Source organism: Ambystoma mexicanum, chromosome 3q (assembly GCF_040938575.1).
Source record: "Ambystoma mexicanum isolate Mex_15411 chromosome 3q, UKY_AmexF1_1, whole genome shotgun sequence".
NCBI lineage: Eukaryota > Metazoa > Chordata > Amphibia > Caudata > Ambystomatidae > Ambystoma > Ambystoma mexicanum.
Window position 1 is genome coordinate 375278146 of NC_090926.1, and position 21417 is coordinate 375299562.

Genomic DNA, 21417 nt, shown 5'->3' on the forward strand with positions numbered 1-21417 from the left:
CGGCATCATACGGGTTGAGAGTTAGTCTAACATTTCTTGAATACATTATGGCTAAGCCCAGCCATGTTGTCTGTCCTACTCGACGTGTGTAGGACATGTGTATGACATATTATGTGGGAAATAACGATGAGAGGATTGCAGCACAATCTTCAGATCGCAAAATGCCCATCAATATTACAGTGGCCTATGCGATTGGCTAACAAGCAAGCATTGCTGATGGCAGACTGGCATCAAATAGTGTGGCATGGGGAAGGAAGTTTGGATACTGTGACACCCTATCTTCAAAGTACGACGCCATTGTAATGTAAAGAGTGTGAGGTTTGAGTCATACCTAGTAATCAGTGAAGTAATGCATAATAATAAAAGAAAGTCCATCCCGAACAGCGTAAAGAAAGGACAGTTTAGTAAATAATGTGCAGGGCCGCGGGTGGCGTGCGGTGCAGACACCGCTCCACGCCAGAAAATGCCCTAATAAGCTCTCTATAGGTCCGATTCTCCTACCACAATTGGGCGCTGGAAAATAAAAAACTGAGCACCCGCAGCCTAAGTCAAGAAATGAAGTCTTTAGATCGGGCCAGGCTCATGAGCACTATAGGAATGACCCGTCTAAAAACAGTTGTTAAAGACCTATTGGGGTTAGAAGACAAATAACTTCAAAAGTATTAGCCTGGACATTGTATTTGAGCTTGGTAACAATAAAGCTAGCTGCAATAAACTTAACAGCAGCATATTGGGGGTGCATTGCTATGAAACCTTGACTGCTGCGAATGGAAGGAGCACTGCTCACCACACACAGGATCGGGGGCAACAGGACTCTGCGAAGCAGAAGCAGCACTTATCATTGGAAGCAATAGTAAGAGCCGCGCCACAGGGGTGGTGAACTAATACCACATGACCCATCAGAGCCGCATATCAGTGGATAGCTTTGAGCGCTGGTTGCTAAGGTGCAGCTAGTGGCAGATTCATCCTCATTCCCACCTTATGGGGCTAAAGACCCTTCACCAAAGACCCACAAGAGGAGGAGGATCAGGAATAGCGCCAGTCGGAGGAGCTTCCTGGGGCAACAGTGATTCCCTGGCTTAGGCATCCTGAAAACGGGCAATGCCACTTTGGCCATCACCATGTGCACGCAGTGGTGGCTTGCAAAGAGTGGCAACCACATATTATCATTTCCAAGCAAGGCCAGCAAATCCCTTCACACAAGACCATGACAGTCATGCACCTGTGCCCCAACAAAGGCCACCAACCTAAGATAGTACTGCCCAGTGGTCTCAACAGCTCCGAGGTGAGGACCTACCTCCCGGGATAGCTGCTCAATCACAATTGACTGCCTGGTGAATATAGCAGACCAAGGGCAGTCGGGCAACATAGTGGAACGTCGTTTTTACTGGTGGGCCTGTATGCTGGTCCGTCACACAAAGACTGAGTTGAAGGCAACTGTGCATGGAGCGGGCTGACTACCGGCCTGTGTCTGAACTCTCTGATGCACAGCTATATATATGTGTGGGAGGTAAGGGGGCGCTGCCTGGCACGCATCTAAAGGATCTGAAATATCGGAATAAAATCCTTCTATTTTAAACAGCGGTTTTCAGGTTATAACAAGTACCAGATATATTACCTCATAGAGAAACTCGATTGACCAAGAACACAAAGTGAAGCCATGCATTGCCGTCTCTAGGAATGTCATCCAGGCTGTAGTTCTGCAGCAAACACCAACTGAGAACAAACAAATGAAGGAGGAGAATGGCCATTGAGGAGGGAGATTTGGGACGTTTACTTCTATATTGAGTGCATGCCTACTTCCAGTTTCAGTGACTTTGGTATAACAATGTACCATCACAGACTCAAGGTAGGCATTGATTACCCTTTCACAGGGATTGTAAAAGGGCTTGAAAAACAAATGGTCGAGTTTTGCCTAGCATTGTGCAGCAGACAAACGTTGTAGGGAGCCCATGGTCAAAAGGTGTCATTTCGGACGGAACATACATAAGGCGGAAGACACTTGTGAATCTGCTCCAAGGTGTAGGCCTCTTCAGGCCACACAAAGGCTGGATTATATAGTTAAGATGCACAGTGACCACTAAACCACTGTCGGGGTCCATGTGTGGCTAGGATGGCGTGCAGGGTGTCATCTCTGCTCTTAGTGCCAACCTGGGTGGGGGAGTTCCAGTGGATAATAGCTCAGCACTGAGCTCTGATAGGGGAATCTGGGGTGCCTCCAATCTGGGTTGGACAATTATTCAGCATGACATTACCTGAGCGGCAGCTACCCAGAAATGTGATCCTAGCTGGGCAAGCTTCCTGGAGCCCAAGCTTCATACAGGTTTTACTGGGAGACTGACTCTGGTGTCAGGACAGTTGGAATACGGGCTGCGTGCCAGATTCAGGTATATTGAAAGAATGTGTTTCTTGGGAGGGTTAATGAAGATGTAGAAATGAGAAGTACGTCCTGGTTAGGCTTACTAGGAAGCAGACCGATCTAGGTGACGGAAGGTCACTTGCACTGATGTCTTAGCCAAGAGCTTCCCCCAGAAGACCGGATTCCAGCTACACTAGATGAGGTGTTTGGTGGAGGAGTGCAAGTGACCCTGAATTGGAAAATCTCAACACGAATGAAGAAAATAGGTCCTTTGGATGAAGAATGACAGGGGAGTGTCCTGAGACCAGAGACCTGAGACCAGAGAACATTGCAGAATGGTTTATGTGTAAGAAAGGGTAGTGTGAGTCCTGGGACAGACAAGTAATATTTCCTAGAAGGGAGGAGTAGGTGAAACAATACAATGAAGGGCAAGTAAAATTTAAGGGAGCCAATGATGCCAGCACTTTACCATCCAGAAGTTAAATGGCAGCACACACATGTAGTCCATCTGAATCCTAATGTACATATTTGAAAAGCATCATCCTTCAACATCAGTGATTATCAGCATCAGAATAATTTTAAATAAATAATTTGCATCTTCTTCTGAGAGATTTCCCAATGTGATTTCGTTGAGACCCAGGCTGGGAGACCCCATACGTGAGTCATTCATCTAAAAGCCCTTAAGGGTGAAGGGGGTGGAGCAACTGGGGAAAACACAAATATGAGCTATACTCCTAGATTCTAAGGGATTGGTGGGGAGGGGGCAACATCCAATTCAGGGCCTCACAGAACCGTCAGCAAATTAGTGATCAAAATCAGTCCCTAATGAATTTGCCCAGACCTATCTACAAGGAATATTTTAGTTACTGTCATCCTTCAGAGAGTCACTGCCCATTTGCTCCACCATATTGAGATGATCAATGAGGTTCCAAATGAATAGTTCCACTTGGATAACCCTCAGATCCCACCTCCCTTCAGGTGCTCCTCGTGACCAACCTATAATGGAATGCCTGGAACTCCTGATGTTCAACAGGACATATTTTGTGCACTCATATTTGGTTGACAAATCATACAGGAAAGCAGTATCAGATTTACAATTCAGTTAACATCAGTGCATGACATTTTAATTCTTGTTTTTGCATCAACACTCCTAATTTACTGCCTGGGTCTAAGTTATCACCAAATGAAATCTGTGAGTTGCTGGGGAAGCGGGTGTTAGTGCTGCTTTTGTATCGGCCGTGCGGTCGAGCAGAGACTCACAGTTGACGTAGATCAGCATGTACTTGGTGGAGATGTGACGCAGGCCTCCAAGCTCTGCCATGCAGAAGAGAGACCCTGCATAGGAGGGATGCGGCCGGTAGATGATGAATCCTTTCTTCACGTCGAAGGAGATGTTCACCCCGTCCACGGGCACATCTTCTGGTGGGAATTCGCGGTGCAGCGTCACCTTGGCCAGTGGGTTGGTTACCTGGCAGGGCAGCAAGCTGGGCTGGTTTGTTCTCAGCTGGATGACTTCATAGTAATCCTCGGTGGGCACAAAGAGCTCACGGGGGTCTTGGAGAATAGGGAGAGGATAATGTTAACTTTTGGCATGAATTTATGCGATACAGCAGATAACCACTACATATCGGAAGAATGGTTGCAAAGGGGAACCCCATACTGAGTTTTCCATGCAGAAGTTATTGTTCAAAGCAAAGCTCTTCTAGAGATCTTTCTTGAATTAATAAAATTGATTATTGGGAAATTCGGATACTAACCCATATTTACACCATGCAGTACTTTATGGTGACCCCATTACCACCAATGAGGCCCTAAGAGGGGAGTCATTGGTGGGCAGCCTCTCCGTTTTATAGTCATCTTGTTCTCACAATAAAAATGCACAATTGGAGATTTTCAAAATGTCTTCGGAGACCTCCATGGAGGAACTCACTTTGGTAGGGTTTGTTTTCTATGAGTAGTGCCCATAGTGTACCAGTGCTAGAATTCATAAGTGTACTACCTATTTGTGATTTATTTAATTAAGCATGTTTTACATAATATATATGTGTATGGGCTGCCATATTTTATTTTTTCGTGCCAAAAAAGGGCAATAAATGACATGATATACCTAGGATCTGGGGACTTGTGACAGGGGTTCAGATGCACCACTTTCTGGCAGTTATTTTGAGGGACCTTCTGAAAAAGAGTTTTTTTTATCTTCTGTAAAGTAAAATATGCCAGGATCCTTCAGAGAACATTGCTGTTAGACACCCGCCTGCTCAGCTCCTATTAATAAATAGCCTACATCCCAGCCCTGCAATGATACCTGTGATGAAGACGAAGGTCTTGCCCGTTCTCTCCTCTCCACTCTGGCAGCCGGGGCTATCACAGAGGTAGGAGCCACAGCCGTACTCTCCAGTGTCTGCACCTGTGGAGTTCACCAACACGAGCTGGCTGTGCCTGTCGAAGTGCTTTATTCTGAAAGTCAAACCAGAAGGGTTAGCGATACCTCATGCCAGACAGATCTAACAGGTTTGAGACAGTTCTCAGCCTGCCAACCAACATACAAAGGAAGGTGAAATGAGCGCCTGGCCTTTTCATTTCTCAGGCAGCTCTTTCTCTGAATCAAAGGATCCATGCATCCAATAAAGGTTAGCACTTTGTTCATGGTAATGAGTAGAGTCCTCAGTCAGGTCCATCCCCTGATCTGCCAATAACCAGGATCTTGTTTCACACAATGCACAATCTATGTATCTAAGAGAGAGGCATGCAGAGTCGGAGGGAGAGAGAGAGAGAGAGAAAATGAGAGAAAGGTGGCCTGCCTGAAGAGGCCAGGAGTAGGAGTGTGGGTTGTAGACCATTTTGTTTTACCCTCTGTGACAGGGCCAGGGGCTTCACCCTTTCTGGGATGGAACAGAGATCCCCTCCAGACCTGGGGAAGGAAACCAGAGCTGATCCTACCCCAGAGGTGGGGTGAGGGAGTTGGGGTGCCTCAGTCCCTGAACCCCAATATGACTTGCTTGATAATAGTGGTGGCCCTGCCTATCACTCAATGCCTGCCAGACTCTTTTCTGGGCAGAGTTCTCTTGTATTGCTTGTAGGACCACAGGATCCCGAAGGAAATGCAGCAGCAAAGAAATCGGGCAAGCAGATAGAAAGAGATGCTGAATTTGACACTGACCATGAGACTCTCGTGAGCACCAGCCTCCAGGGAACAGGTGTGAAATATAACTTACCACGGAGAAAGAAGTACGAGATTCCAGATGAACAACTACTTGAATAACTTCAAAGACTGCAGGAAACCCTGTGCCTGGAAAGGGTCAGGGATACAGGGGGCTTTTGACTCTGAGTAGCGTGACGGGGAGAAGAATAGGGCTTGATTGGCCCAAAGAGTCAGGTGAGGCACAACACCAATGTGAAGAACCAGGAAGTAATGGGAAGAAAAACCCTGCAGAAATAAGCCAAAGTGAAATGTGTTCAGGTGAGGTCAGGACATGTTGTGGTGGTGGACCAAGAGACCAGGTGGAAGGAGAATGGTGGAGCAGGGTGTTCAGAGGTCTGTGCCGGTGCTAAATACAAGTACAGGTAAGGTATTGCAAGTGAGAGAGAGTATCACCAAGTGTAAAACCTTGAAACTGAGGTTTTGAGAGTGCATGATAGCGTGGGTAGTAGAAAGGAGGGTTGTGAGAGTTTGGAAAGAGTGAGAGATGGGAGAGCTATAAAATGGACACCACGATTGAAAGAGAGTGTAAGTGAGAGTGAAAGGGTGAAGAGATAGGTGCAGAGGGGGAGGCTGGAGATAGAAGGGAGAAGTAGGGGAATGGAGTCAGGAGGCAAAAAAGGAGAGAGTAGTAGAAGCGGGAGTCGAGAGAGAGAGAAGATAGATCAGAGGTGGGTAGATAGAGGGAGAGAGGTGAATAAAAGTATAGAGAGTAGTAAGAGAACACAGAGAGATATGGACAAGAGCAGGAAAAGGAGTGAGAGAAGGGGCGATAGAAAGAGAGTGTCTGAGGGGACAGGTACCATCCCAAACACAATTTATCACATTGGTGGGCATCAAGAGAATAGGGAATCCTCAGAAGGTCCCAAAGGGTGTGAGATAGATAAGGCTGCCCTCACTACCAGAGCAGGTTAGATTAGATAATAGAGGCTACTGATCACTGGTTGCGGCTGGGGGAATAGGAAAGCCTGGGCTTGAGTGCTGGGAGCCCATTGGAGGCAGAGGTACACCTCTAAATTGGACCTCTTGCAATCTTCTAAAAAATAAAAATCCTTGATCTGTATTCCTTGAGCTTGTGGAATTGTCACGTTAGTTAAATCTGTCACCCATCTAAAGTTCCCCAATAGTCACTTGTTGCCCGCTGTGGCAACCCTGTGGATGTGGCGTCATGGGTCTGTTCAGTGCTTGTTTAAGGGACTTGGGTTTAGTCACCGTAAATTTCCTATGCACCCCCTTGCTCACTGTGCTCAGAGAGGCACAGCTCCACCTCACTGATTAGGCCCAACAAGACTAAAACACGTGTATGGGGTTGCTGTTGGTACTCTTGTTCAAAAGGGAATTGCCATAGCATTTCGGTGCTGGACTGCCCATCTGGGTGGGACAAAGACTGATAGGCAAATGAATATTTCCCATCTGTGAAAGGTACAATGAGCTAAAGTGTGGCTGCGGACTCTCGAGTGAGTACCTTCCCAAAGAACAGGTCAATGGGCCGTGTTCGTTCTCACAGAGGGTAGCATATGGACTCTTTTTTGTCCGTTTAGTTTTAGTCGGCATTGTTACTCCACTTAACAATGGCGGCCCATTCATTCCCGGTCCACGATAATGGAAGTAGACAAGTAATGTCTACTTATGCAAGTTGGGTTCACACAGACGCATCTAATATCGCCTTAAACAACGTCGCACATTGTTTTTCACAGAGACACTGTTCTGTTCATTGATCAAGACCCGAAGTGCTCCAGAGAATCATAGCGTTCATACCAAGAAGTGTTCCTTCGCTTCCCCCGGAAAATGAAAACCTGGCCAGAGATTCACTGCACTTCCAGACTATGTTCCATGGCCACCTACGTAGGTAATTAGTACCCCTTTCACCTTTCCTTTCGGTTTTTTGACCGCATGAGAACAAACTAAGGATACAGAGAAATTCTAATGTTGAGGAGTGCAACCTTTCCGTCTTTCAATACAACAACGATAATACTCTTGCACAGTACCGGTTATTCTGGGACTTTGTGGTCTCCATCAAAAACGGATTGACCCGCCAAAAGAGGTGATTATTCCTCACTATGGGTAGTAAAGGGCTTGCGTGCATTATTAGTCACCTGATCTGTATTCTTGTCCTCATATCACACAGACCTTTTCCCCCCGTTAGCCCACTGCTCCAAAGTGCCCCTATGGAAGTTTTCCCCTTGAGTGATTCACCCCACTACTGAATAGGTACCCAGTATTACCTGCACCAACATGTCTGCTGCGTTTCAGGACTAGGTGCTGCATGCTGCCCGTGCAAGAACATCAACCCATTCAAGGGTGCCACCAGGCTTCTCACAATTACCCTCCCCGAGGTGCACCACTACCAAGATGTCGAGCCGGACACACAAGATAAATGCTCCACAGAGACTGCACCCTGCACTAACATGCTCAACTCCCTGCTCCAAAAGACAATGGGCTTCATTACAAGTTTATCGGTGTAGGAGAAAAGTGCTCTTCATTCTGTCACCTCCCCTTTTGTTTGTGGTAACGGAATTACCACCATTTAAATTACAGTTTTTTGTGGATTTACCGCACAGTAATTCCGCTGGCTGTGAATCCGCTTTACACTGCCTAAGAGATGTTCCTGTTCAGAAGCTATGTTTTCAAAGTTTCAAACCAACAATTTAGATATCAATTAATGAACACAATTCATGGAAACATCAACCATATTCAATACATTAGATCTGTTAGTCGTGAAAGAAACTTACATAGAATGGTGTTAGAGGTGTTTAGACATGGTGCCATGTCAGAGGCGGATATTGATACAGAAATAGAAATGCATATTTACATATTTACAAAAGAATTGAAAAAATCAATATGTGTGCAGAGGAATAGTTCAGTGTTTCAACAGAGGAATAAAGCAAATCTGGGGTGGCAGGCATCACCTGTACGTTACTAACATTAAGTCACTGACTTCAGCTCAGAATGTAATATCAGCCATGTCGCAACATGGTGGAAAGCCTGTACATATGATCAAGGACCAAGGGACCAAACCCTGTGGTGCCACCTTATCCCTTGCAAACACACTTTTGCTGCTAATTCAACATGAGGTCTTGATTGCAGTCCATTCCATAAACAAAAATCTTCTCTCCTTCTTTGGTAAAAAACCATGATGCTTTAATAAGGAGACAAAGATGGAAAATATGTCCAATGCATTTCGGACTTCATCAAGTCCTTCATCAGGGACCTACAGATGATCATTCAACGTTATTCATCCCAGAGGAAAACAATGCATGATCCAAAAAATAGACATATATGAGACACACATACACAAGAAAGAAAAAAGAAAAGAAAATAATTATGAATTGGGTATACATAGTACCATGTTTTTGTAGTAATTATGTCTTTAAAAAACCATACCAAAACTGCCTTAACAGTTTCCTTAGTGCCCTCTCAAAAAAAAGCGGAATGTATTACTCCAACACTGTAAATAAATAAAAGATGAAGAATCGTTTGTTGATCTTATCTGATGCCAAATTCTTAGACAAGCTGAACCTCTATCAGCCAATCAAATAGCACTATAAAAAGTGTGGCATAAATCAAATATGCTCCTATAAGCTAGTGTTGGGTCGTTGATTACTACTGTGGACTGTAAGGGTGCAGAAGTAAGGTTCAAACACAATGGTGGCATATTTCTGAGCAGAAACATTTATTGATGAAGAAAGGGTTAGAAAATATTGTCTCTCTAGCACTAAAACTACGAGGGGTTTCCCTACCGCAAAGAACACTACTGAAATTGTCAGGATATCCATAACTAAAAAGTCTGTCATTGTCATGTCCCAAAAGCCCACCTCTGTCCCTAACACTAATAACTTATATCAACTGTGCAAGGATGATCTCTTCTCAAAGAAAAGTGTTCATTGTAGTTCAAACCAACAGAAAAGTTCCCAGTCCTGCGGGTAATCAAAACTGATGAGAATAAGGAGTGTTTCCAAATGTAAGACTCCAAGGTGAGGGTTGTTCTCCTTTCCCCTAGAGTTGTTCTTGTTCTACTTTCCTTCCTTTTGGCCTCCTAAGCCCTGTATTTTCTTAGGTAAAAGAAAATACAGGGCTAATAACATTCCTGCTGACACAATTGGCTAAACATCTCATATATCATTTCTTGCCAGCACTTGGGTGAAAAACCACATTTTCTGCAATCACACTGTTACAATTATTACAATTATAACACAGAAATGTACTGGTTATCATCCTTGTGTCCACTTTGTTGTGTCTATAGTCTGTACTTACCAACACAGTGTGTAGGTTGTGACTACGCTGGTAGGCTAAGACCGGATTTTCCCTAAACAGTTCCCCTAGTTAAGTAACCTTTCGCAATATATCCCAATGTCTAAGAATGGACTTCTTAATCTTATTACTCTGAATAGTAAACTTAGAATCAGAAACCAAAGGTGGTGCTACTCTTGCGGGGTCTGGTTCTAAAAGTCTTTCTCTCTCTCTGTTTTTGTAGTACATGTTAAAGGCATGGTCTAGTAAAAAATGTTATTGTCCCTACGGGTCGGCCATGTTTTTTTAAGCCTAAGTGGCTCAATTTTAGAAAACTTTCCTATGGACCTTACCCGAGTTTTCGTCCATTAAACGCACGCGAAAACAAGTACCAGGGAGCTGCCATTTTCTGATAATCCTATCTTTTCCCCGATCGCCCTGGCTGACCTGCTTTTGCGGCACTAAATCAATTACCCCGCCCCTGAGCCTGACATTATCAAAACATTCATATTCCCCGCCTCTCCCCGTGACGTTACTGTGCTGCGTAGGCAAACGCGCCCAGTCGTCTTCTGTGTGACTCCACACAGAACCCGGAAACCAACACAGATCAACTCACAACACAGCGCGCCACAATTCGGAATATGAAACTGTACTTTAAAATGAAACAGCAACACGGTACATTTGGTAAAGTACATTTATTTGACATTCAATGTTTAGAGAATATTCAGCAATTGCCATATGAACTCCGGAAGCCATTTATTTTCTTTTATCTGTATCCGCAATAACTGTTCCGTTTCATCTTGAGTCACGCGCTGTTCCTTTATGGTACACAGGGTGTTCATTTTTGTAAAAAGAATCACTTTGGAAGCACGGTGAACCGCAAAGCTGTTCCATCAACTAGGCACTAGTCCAGCCTAAAGGTTGATATATTGCTTCTAGCCACTAGTACAGCGTAAGGGCATGTGGGCCCTTGGCGATCGTCCCATAATATGGTGATCGTGCTCCAGTTGTTGACACGAAGCTGCAGGTGTCTGCTGAAGAATCCATCCGCCGGTGTGGCAGAATGGGATCAAATACCTGTTATGAAAACAAAAAATTATAATTAGTCTCGCTAGCCGAACTTCATTAATATTACTCATTTTATTTATTACGGCCGATCAGAAACTATTTGCTTGCAAGGATAGTTCAATGGAGTATGTGAGTCTCTAAAATCAATGCGAAAAGTAACGAGATAAATCGAGGCCAACACACAATGATAAACGACAGTTAGTCTACATGCTTGAGGAATAATATGATATGGCATTTGTAACGCGCCTATACTCAAGTGTTTCAAGGCGTGACGAGGCAGGTGGGGAACAAGGGCAGACAGACAACGATCCTACTAGGCCAGGTGTCTTTCTGATCGCGCATGGGGAAGGGCTGTACATGGTTAGTTGAATACAAATTAAATAATAGGGCCAGCTGGTGGCAAGTGCAAGGTAAATGCCAGGAGAAGGGGCTGAAGGATACAGAGACAGTCCCGTAGTGCAGGGAAAAGTGGCTTGGCCAAGGACCGAGATCGGTGAGACCAGTGGACCTGCATGCCCATGTGCCCACTACGAACAGTTTTACTTGCTTTTCCTAGCTCTTCATTCATTCATTTATTCATGCATCCATTCATTAAATCTTCATTCCGGTATAAAAGCGTGTAAAGATTTACTTACATTATATTTGAAATTTCCATTGTGTCTCTTCGTAATGCAGTCTGTAAAATGGACCGTGCTCTTGACAATGATTTTTCGTATACTGACCTAAACCTGAAACTCGGTCTAGTTTCTGAATTTTCTGCCTTATCGTCTCTTACGTTATTGCGCACTCCCTTCAAATGTAGTTATTTCGGCATGGTCCCTGTCTCAAGGTCAAAAAACAATAGACCCTTATACTTCCAGTGCGACTTGTGGGCCTCATCTGGGCGCTGTCCTTCGCATTCTTTATTTGCAACATCACGTAGTATAGGCATCTGTGAGAACTTGAAGTTTAGAATCCGTCTATGTAGTGCCCCTCAATGTGCAAATGCGAACTGGCTTCTCTCCCACATGCCACGGCCCGCTTGGCTGGCGCGTTCTAAGTGCCCTGATTTTGTCCCCGTTGTCTGCGAGCTTTGCAGCCCAAATTGAAACATTTAATTTTTTGCAGAAGGTCAGGGAAAGTATAAAGTACCACAGGAGTTGAGTTAAAAGTCAGATTTATTGTTTGTTTGTTTGTTTTATTATTTGCAATACGCAAGCCTCCCAACCGTTAACAGTGCGCAGCATTTACATTTACATGAGATGAGACATGAGAAAAATATATACATACACATATGTGAGGTGAATAGAGAGAATTCAAAGATCACACCCAGCTTGTTCGCCACCCATGATGGTGAAGGTAGGGGTTAGGTTTACAGGTACACTGTACAATAACATTTATTTACAAAAAGACAATCGTATTGCAATTATTTAAACCGGGATTTGTACTTCACAATCAGCTGTGCTTCGGGTGGGCATGGCACAGTCGCAATGTTCGGTGGGAATGGATCACTGCTCTGCACAGAAACGTCCAAAATTCCATATCTGTGCTTCTCTAACACAGCAACAATAAGGCCTTTCACAAAGTCGAACTGCATTTCATCATAGACTGGTTTGATCACCCATTGCTTACTTCGTTTTGAAAACACCTTAGTGTAGCGAGGCATCCTTACTTTACCCCTAGTCCTAGATTGTTCACGTCCGACATTGCTGTTATGGGCCAAGACCGCTAGTAGAGTGCGATGTTTCATGCCCCGAAAGCTAAAATGCAAGCGCTTTGGCCTGTACTTTAGGCACATATTGTGGAACACCTCCAAATCTCCTGTGTGACAGAATTCTGTCAGTCCTCTCAAATCTCTTGATAGAGTTTTGTCGAAAACAATCTTCTCAATGGCTTTGTGTGTCGGTGAAGATGGAATCAACCACTTCTTCTTCCGTGACTTCTCTGGGGACAAAGGGCCATGTTCACATTGGTGGAAATGTTCATTTGCTGTCCAGCGGTGAACGTTGGTACAGTGGTGCATCAGTGACCACCATTTTTCAAGTAGTATTTCCACTGACCCCTCACAAGTTTTTGAGCTCCACCAAAGATGGTTGGTGATAGAATGTGACCACTGCAAAATACTTTCAAAACCTTTTTTTTTTCCCTGCAGCCGAGATTTTCTTATTGATTGATTTAGCAAGATGCCATACGTCAAATTGATGTTTAATATGTGGGAAATGCTCTCTCATTGTCTTGGCAATTGAAATGTGTCTATCCGTGGCTATGAGGTCGATGTGCATTCCCCTCGATTGTAGATATTCCACTGATTTTATAAAACCTAGTTTCTCCATGGCCACTGAGGATGTACATTGTGTTACCTGCACGACCACCACCGAACTCACAATTTTCTTACTATCCATGTCCTGAAAGTGGTAGGTGCAGTACTTGGCAGAAAATCCAGGGCTGTCGCACTGTCCATCGCCGGCTATCCTGAATCGTTTGCCTTCGAATGTACTTGCTAGAGACAATTGTTCAATTTTCCAAGCATCACTAATGGCCGGACACAGATAATCATGTTGGTATATGAAGTACAGCGCTTTAGAAATGAAATGGAGTCCCACAAACTGAAAGAAAGCCTCTAACTTTCTAAATCTGGAGCCACTAAAAAGTGATGCAGCTGCACACAGTAGATTGCCTGCTGGCAGTTTCCCCAGCATCGGTTGTGCAGACCATGAGAACCTATGATTTAATCTACAGGCGGCATTTATTTTGACGTTACTGCCTTTTATTTGACGAGTCACATTAATCAATGGCTTCCCACATACCTTCCCTCTAATGGAATGCACACATTTCAGCATACTTATGATTTCCATCAAACATTTGTCGAATACAATGTATTTGCTCTCTTTCATTAGACTGTCATCCTGCGTCAACGTTGTTTCGGCCTTTGACGTTGTGGAGATTTCAACACATTGGAAAGTAATATTGCTGATATCAAGTTCTGATGCGTCTATGGATGCTGCGGCTGGTTCATTCTCTGTCATTTCAACATCTATTACTTCAACATTGATGGGAGAACACAACAATGTTGACAGGTTTTTTGGTGGCAAATTTTTGGCGGGTGTAGATTGTGTAAATTGATCTGCAACTACTTCAGAGCTATCTTCAATACATTCAATAACATCTTCTTGTGGTGGTGCGGTCGCACTGTAGCTATGGTCCAATGTAACTTTGCTGTAGTCTCCAAACACAGTTAATTCATGTTCTGGCCATTGGACATGAGCATCTCCAGCCTGAACACGCCTCGCCTCAATTAATAGTTCCTCTATAGTGTACACGGTCTGGCAAGCCACATCTCTCATTCGCTTCACTGTCTGTGTGTGTATAGTTCTGACACCCACGGGTAACTGGAGGAGAGATTGGAAAAGGGATGTTCAGTTTAAACACAAGATTGAGTGTAGTAGAATTGACTGGAAAAAAACATAAAATAGTCCCCAGCACAAACATTTTTTTAGAGTTATTAACTGGTTGTAACTAACCTTTTTTGTTTTTTTTTCTTTGCAACTTTTTTGACTCGACCTTCAACATCTGCACGCTGTAGCTCCGATTCGTTTCCGCATGTCCGCTGCAACGACTATATTTTCTGTATCCGCATAGACAGCACGGAATGAGGCTCCATCGTCTCCCTGAAACATAGTACTTTCATTACTATGTATCAAAATATTGTTAGCATAAAACACACGTGAGGACGAACACACAGGTACATCTCAATAGCCAAACACGATTTAAACATTGTGTGCAACAATCAAACGACAAGTATTCGACCAGTGATGATCTATTTCGACGGAACTGTCAGTATCCATACCTCTGGCTCTGCATGGACTGCCCTGAATGGTTGTATTGGAGAGGAGGCATCCGCATCTCCCTGAAACACAGTACTTGCATTAGTATGCTTTTCAATATTGGAAACGCAACACACACTTGGGGTCGACGGCACAGGTACATATAAAGAGATAACCACAAATGATGCATTGTCCAAAAGAATCAAGGAAAATCCAAATATGATCACATTTCATCAACTTATTTCAACGATTCCTTTACATCTGCATCATCTAAATGAGATGTTGTGATTTTGGTGGAAGCTCCGTCGTCTCCCTGAAACACAGTACTTGGATTAGTATGGTTTTCAATATTGGAAACATAACACACACTTGGGGTCGAACGCACAGGTACATATAAAGAGATAACCGCAAATGATGCATTGTCCAAAAGAATCAAGGAAAATCTAAATATGATCACATTTAATCGACTTATTTCTCCGATTTATTTACATCTGCATCATCTAAAATGGATGTTGTGATTGTAGTGGAAGCTTCGTCATCTCCCTGAAACACAGCACTTGCGTTAATAGGGAAGAAAGTATAGCAAATGGAATCACGTTATATGATCACGCATGATGGAGCTGTCATTAGCCATACCTCGTGCTGCTGAAGAATATCTATGGATGTTGCAAATGTAGTGCGCACTTCCGAAAGCTGTTGCGCCGATTCGTATACGCATGGTCCCGCTTCCACTTCCCCTGGAATTACTTGAATGTCAGGCTCTGCATCAAGTGCAGGGGTTGACGCTCCATCAACTGCCTGAAACATAGTACTTGCATTAGTGAGGATTACAATAGTGAAAACATAACACACACCTGGGGTCGACAGCACAGGTACATATCAACGGCTAACCACGAATTAAACATTGTGTAGAACAATCAAACGACAAGAATTCCAGCTCTGATGATGACGCTCGATGGAGCTGTCAGTATCCATATCTCCTGCTGTTGAAGAACATCTAGAAATGTTGTAGATGTGGCGGACGCTTCAGCATCTCCCTGAAAGACAGTACTTGCATTAGGATGGATAACACTAATTATAACCGAAAACAAACACCAGTGGACGATAACTAAGGTGTATATCAATTGGAAAGCACTAACCAAACATTCGGTAAAATGATTACACGATAAAATAAAAATATTACTTGACATGCATAAAACATGTCTGTAGCGGATTAGCCTAGTAAGATTACCTGATATGCGTTAGAAGTGGTTGATAACTGCGACCACGTCAAGGATGTAGAATGTTCTTGCTTCAGATTCAAGGGATAATCAAGAAGTTGTAAAGGTAAATTAATGATTGATAATGAAATGCCAATATTAAAAATAGCCATGTAAGGCGACAGAATACTTGTAAAATGCTCAATACAGCACAGTTCCCTGTTCCCATTTATATACATTGTGTTTGTGGGTTATGATATCGAAAAAGAATATATTGGTAAATGTCATTATTCAAAAAACTATACAATCATATCAATATCGAAATTATTACAAGGGATAGAACACCTACAATATCAATTAATCCGTTCGGATACCTACACACTACCCCAAGGCCTAAAGCTAAATCCGGACACTTTACTCACCGGTGGCGGAATGTGGACGAATAGAGTGGGAATAGCGTTTTCGAGCAATTTCTGTGTCGTTCGCCGTTTATTCTTCTTTGTTACCCAAGATGTTGTGTACATGTCCAAGGAAAAGTGCCGGCTGCAGATGCGGTATCGATCACCCCCTTGTCCTGTAAGACTTGTTGGACTCTACTTTCCAGCTCATCCAGTGGATATCTGCAATGTCTGACCCATTCTCTTATTCGATCAACAGTTTTCGGGAATACATGCATTGTAGTGCCTTCAGATTTCGCATGGGTCTTCGAAGGGCAACCGCTAATGCAAGGTTTGTTTTGGTCGCAGGAACTATACCAGTTCATTATGTGCGGCTTAGTATTTGCATAAATTGCAGAAATGTATAAATGATGTGACTAAAAACTGAACATGTGACTCATCCCTTGGATGTTCTGTATTGCACGAGAAGGAAACATGCTTACATCATAGACTGGACCCCCGAAGGATGCAATTCGATGACAATTGACACAGATGAAAATAAATAATCTATTGATAGCATAGCAATGGAAATTCAAGTCAATAGCAATGAGACCAATGAACATAGCACTATTGGGTACTCTACTCGCAAATAGATAGAAATTTAAAAATCTGCGAAATATGACCAGGATACGTGGCCTTACCTTGACCAACAAACAGTTGGATTCAGCAAGCAGAGCAGTATGTTGCGGGAGAATAGGTGGATGGCCACAGGTAGCGCACTGATGGGTATGCTCGAAGCGGTCACAGAAGTTCACGGATAGCACGACGACGAGCAGATTAGCATAGATCTCAGTGGTTCCCAGGTAGCACATTCAGGAGTTGACTTGCAAAGCACAAAGATGTTCTCATGAGACATATCGAGTGGTTTTTAAAGTATTAGAAACTGGGGTGTGTTTATGAATGAATGACGTATGTATGTCGTGGTATTAGGGGGGCGGCCTGCTTGAAGGGGAGGCCTGCATGGAGACACGGGGTCTGAGGAGGCCATGTGACCGATGGCCCCTTGGCGTGGGACACCTTTTGAAGTGTACATGTAGTTTGGCACCTTGGCCTTTCGCGCCCCTGACAGCCCCGCATGCCAGCGCTCATCCACTGGTGCGAACCGCCTTTATATCAATATATAGTATATCGCCTTTATATCAATATATAGTATGTCGCCTTTATATCAATGATAGTATATCGTTGCTTATCAATAACAAATGCCACATACCGGAGATTCTTGGGAGCACAGACCCTCACTTCAACCGGTGCATTATAGTGATCAAGACCCTAAGGCCTGTATAATCCAATGGTAATTGTTAGTATAGATATATGTGTGACTTTTATAGAGACATAACCTACTGAAAGACTTTGAACAAGTGTTATTTAGTGCATGCATTATCGAGAATATGTTATGTTAGCTTAGATAGATAGTGACCACCCTGCTTCACAGCGACCAGACCTTCACCCATTCGGAGCACAGATGTCTGACGTCCATCCTTGAATGGAGACACACTTGATTCATTTAAAAAATCGAAACAAACATTGTTAAAATATATGTGGTGTTTTATTTTGTATCTTATTTTCATGGCACAAAAATACAAGACTTTAAATATTATACAGGTCAGGTTGCAGCACAGCGAGAGAAAATCCCCTGTACTGACCGCTGTCACTCGGGAACGTTTCTCTAATGGCACGAATGGCACAGGCGGGTATCACTCTTCGAACGCGGTGTCCAAGCCTCCCGTGGAGCCATCATGTAAAGGAACAATAGGCCACCAGCCTGTACCACCTGTAAAAAGGAATGAAACAAACTGTTTTTAAATGACCAAGATAAGTTTAATAAACGTTTGTTGTCAATGACAATTCTTGTAACTAATGGCATTCTGCACGGACAAATGCTATCTAGACAATGCACACTATTGAACGACTTACATGCGTTACAATGATATGTAGATGTAATTTTGGATATAGTAGAAGAACATGAAATAGGAGTGGCATGACAAGCAGAGTATACTTACTCGTTACTCGGATTACGAGGACGAAGAGTTGTGCGACGTTCGTGCATAAGCACCATCATTATTCTCAACACGGCCCGTGTGAGGCAGGCTGCCCTGAAGTCTGGCAGCTCGGTGATGCATTGCGGTCGTGGCTCGCCTTCCGAAATGTAGGCCAGGCATCCCGAGTTTTCTCGGCAGCAGCACTTCTCGTCCTCAGTTGGCATTAGCTCGCACCGATTGCATGTGCACCAGGTGGAGACGCCGTCCATTCGACTAGGCCCAGGCTCTTCATCTGTTGATTCGTCCTGCCAACTGCCGTCCGAATCCCCATCGTTTTTGCGTGCTTCCCTTTCCAGTAGTTCCTCCTCGGTATACTCGGGCTCGTACATGTAGGGCATTATTGTAGCCATTGTGTGTTAAACAAACTAAAATAATTTATAGCGGTGGTACTGGTATCTGTTCACACGGGCTACAAGCGGCGAAGGTATCTGACCAGAGCACTGAAACGAGTCACAGAATACTCAAAGTAACACAGAGAGAGGAATGGAATCGAAAATCTGCTGCTGTGTGTTGTGAAATGGTCTGTTTATACTTATTGAGGAAAGAGGCGTCCTGCCATTTCCATGGCGACACGTCATTAGCTGAAGCGCAGCGAATGTTGACACGAGACGTGCTTTGGCATTGGGAAATTGGCAGTACGAGTCTGCTGATGACAGGCTCAGGGGCGGGGGAATTGATTTAGTGCCGCAAAAGCAGGTCAGCCAGGGCGATCGGGGAAAAGATAGGATTATCAGAAAATGGCGGCTCCCTGGTGCTTGTTTTCACGTGCGTTTAATGGATGAAAACTCGGGTAAGGTCCATAGGAAAGTTTTCTAAAATCGAGCCACTTAGGCTTAAAAAAACATGGCCGACCCGTAGGGACAATAAACATTTTTACTAGACCATGCCTTTAATGCTTCCTCTAATTCTTCTTGCCCATAGCCGTTAGCTGAAACCTGTCTAGTACTTGTGCCATCTGTACTTGACTTTCTTCCGCATTACTTACGATACGTTTAACCCACAAGAATTGAATGAACAGTAATCTTGTGTGGCTGGAGGATGAAAACTCAACCTATGTAACAGATTGTTCCTATCTGTGTCTTTCCTAAACACATTCATAATTAACTTATTTCCTTTGTATGTTATTTGAACGTCCAGAAGGTGTGTAGCCGGTTCACCAATATCCCTAGTGAATTGTATGTGCTCATCAATTTCATTGAGGTATTCAAAAAAGTTATTCAAAGTGTCTCTTGTACCCCTCCATACACCAAAAACATTGTCAATGTATCTGTCCCAGAAACAGATATAATTGTACCATTCTGGATGATGTAGTATGTTGTCCATTTCAAACTTGTACATGAAGCTGTTAGCATAAGCGGCAGCCATTGTGGCTCCCATGGACGTTCTTGCTTTAAATAGTATGTATCTTTTTGTTGGAAGTATGATTTTTCCAAAATGAACATTAAAGGATAGTTCCGGGACTTTTTTTTATTGTCCCTACGGTTCGGCCATGTGTTTTTAAGCATAATTCGGTAGATCGTAGAAAACTTTCCTATGGACCTTACCCGACTTTTCGTCCATTAACGCACTCGAAATCAGCCGCCATTTTGTGATAATCCTATCATTTCTCCCCATCTACCTGGCTCACCTGCCTTTGCGGCACTAAATCATATCCCCCGCCCCTGAAACAGACTTTATCAAAACATTCATATTCCCCGCCTCTATCCGTGACGTGACTGTGCTGCGTAGGCAAACGCGCCCAGGCGTCTCCTACGCGACTCCACACAGAACCCGGAAACCAACACAGATCAGCTCACAACACAGCGCGCCACAATTCGGAATATGAAACTGTACTTTTAAATCAAACCGCAAGATTGTAAATTTGGTAAAGTACATTTATTGGACATCAAATGTTTAGAGAATATTCAGCGATTTGCATTTTTCTTTGCTCTCGATCCAAAATAGTCCGTCTTGAGGCAAGCGATGTTCGTGTGCAGTACACAGGGTGTTGGTTTACGATAAAATAAGCTCTTCGGTCGCACTGATAATCGCATGGCTGTTCCAACAACGAGGCACTAGGCCACCACAACGGTATGTATGTTGCATCTAGCCGTTAGTACCGCGTAAGGGCATACTTGTACTTGGCGATCGTCCCATAAAATGGTCAGGGTGGTAACGTTGTTCACGCGGAGAAGCAACTGGCGGTTGTAGAAACCATCCGCCGGTGTCTGGTACTCGTGACACAGACAATAATGTAGGATGTACCTGTTTTAAAAACATAAAAAATGAAATTAGTTTCACCATCAGATCTTTATTAAAATTATTCATTTTATATATTAGGTCGGGAAATTATTTCATAGCTAGGACAGTGCAACTGGGTATTATACGTCATTTCCAGTAACCCACCCCCTTTCCTCCGCCTTTTTCAGAGCCGCCTGAGCGCCAGTGGACTACTTCGTCACTGATATGATATAATATGGCATTTGCAAGGGGGGGCTGTAGGATACTGAGACAGTCCCCCAGTGCAGGGGTTGACAGGGAGGCAGTGCAGGTGGAGAGTGGAAGGGCCCAGGACCGAGGTCGCAGACAGTGGACCAGTTGTAGCAGGGGAGAGGGAGAGAGAAAGCAGAAGCAAAGAGGAAGGTTTTGAGGTGCTTCCGTAAAAGGAGATGGTTCTCCTCAAGATAGTGCGTGGTACAACACAATATGCCACATAGAACGAACAAGTACAACTTAACCCGTCTTTAAAGCTACTGTATAGTAATTAAATTGCGGTATAAACTCATCTAAAGAGTTACTTACATTATATTTGCATTTTCCATTGTGTCTGTGCGTAGGGCAGCCCCGAAATACCACTCCTTCTATGCCGACGTTATTTCTTCTAATGAACGAACATCAAATGGCTATCGTTTCTGAAATTTTATTCATGATCGTTGCTTACGTTATTGCACCACACCCCCAAAAAAGAAGTCTTTCGGGATGGTCCCGGCCTGTCAAGGTCAAATAACAATAGAACCTTATACTGAGTCGTGGGCCATTCCGGCACCCGAGCAAAAAATCAAAGCAGCTGACCTTCACTTTGAACGAGCAAACATTCCTAGTTA

General features: G+C 43.8%; 1 protein-coding gene across 1 annotated transcript in view; it reads right to left on the minus strand.

The window, feature by feature from the left end:
* Positions 1 to 21417, minus strand: part of LOC138582591 (platelet-derived growth factor receptor-like protein) — a 194679-nt gene that overhangs the window by 38239 nt on the left and 135023 nt on the right. The window contains exons 3-4 of the mRNA XM_069654006.1: positions 4665 to 4816; positions 3620 to 3913 (exon numbers count right to left, since the gene is read on the minus strand). Coding sequence (XP_069510107.1) covers positions 3620 to 3913; positions 4665 to 4816 — 446 coding nt within the window. The remainder of the gene's footprint in view (positions 1 to 3619; positions 3914 to 4664; positions 4817 to 21417) is intronic.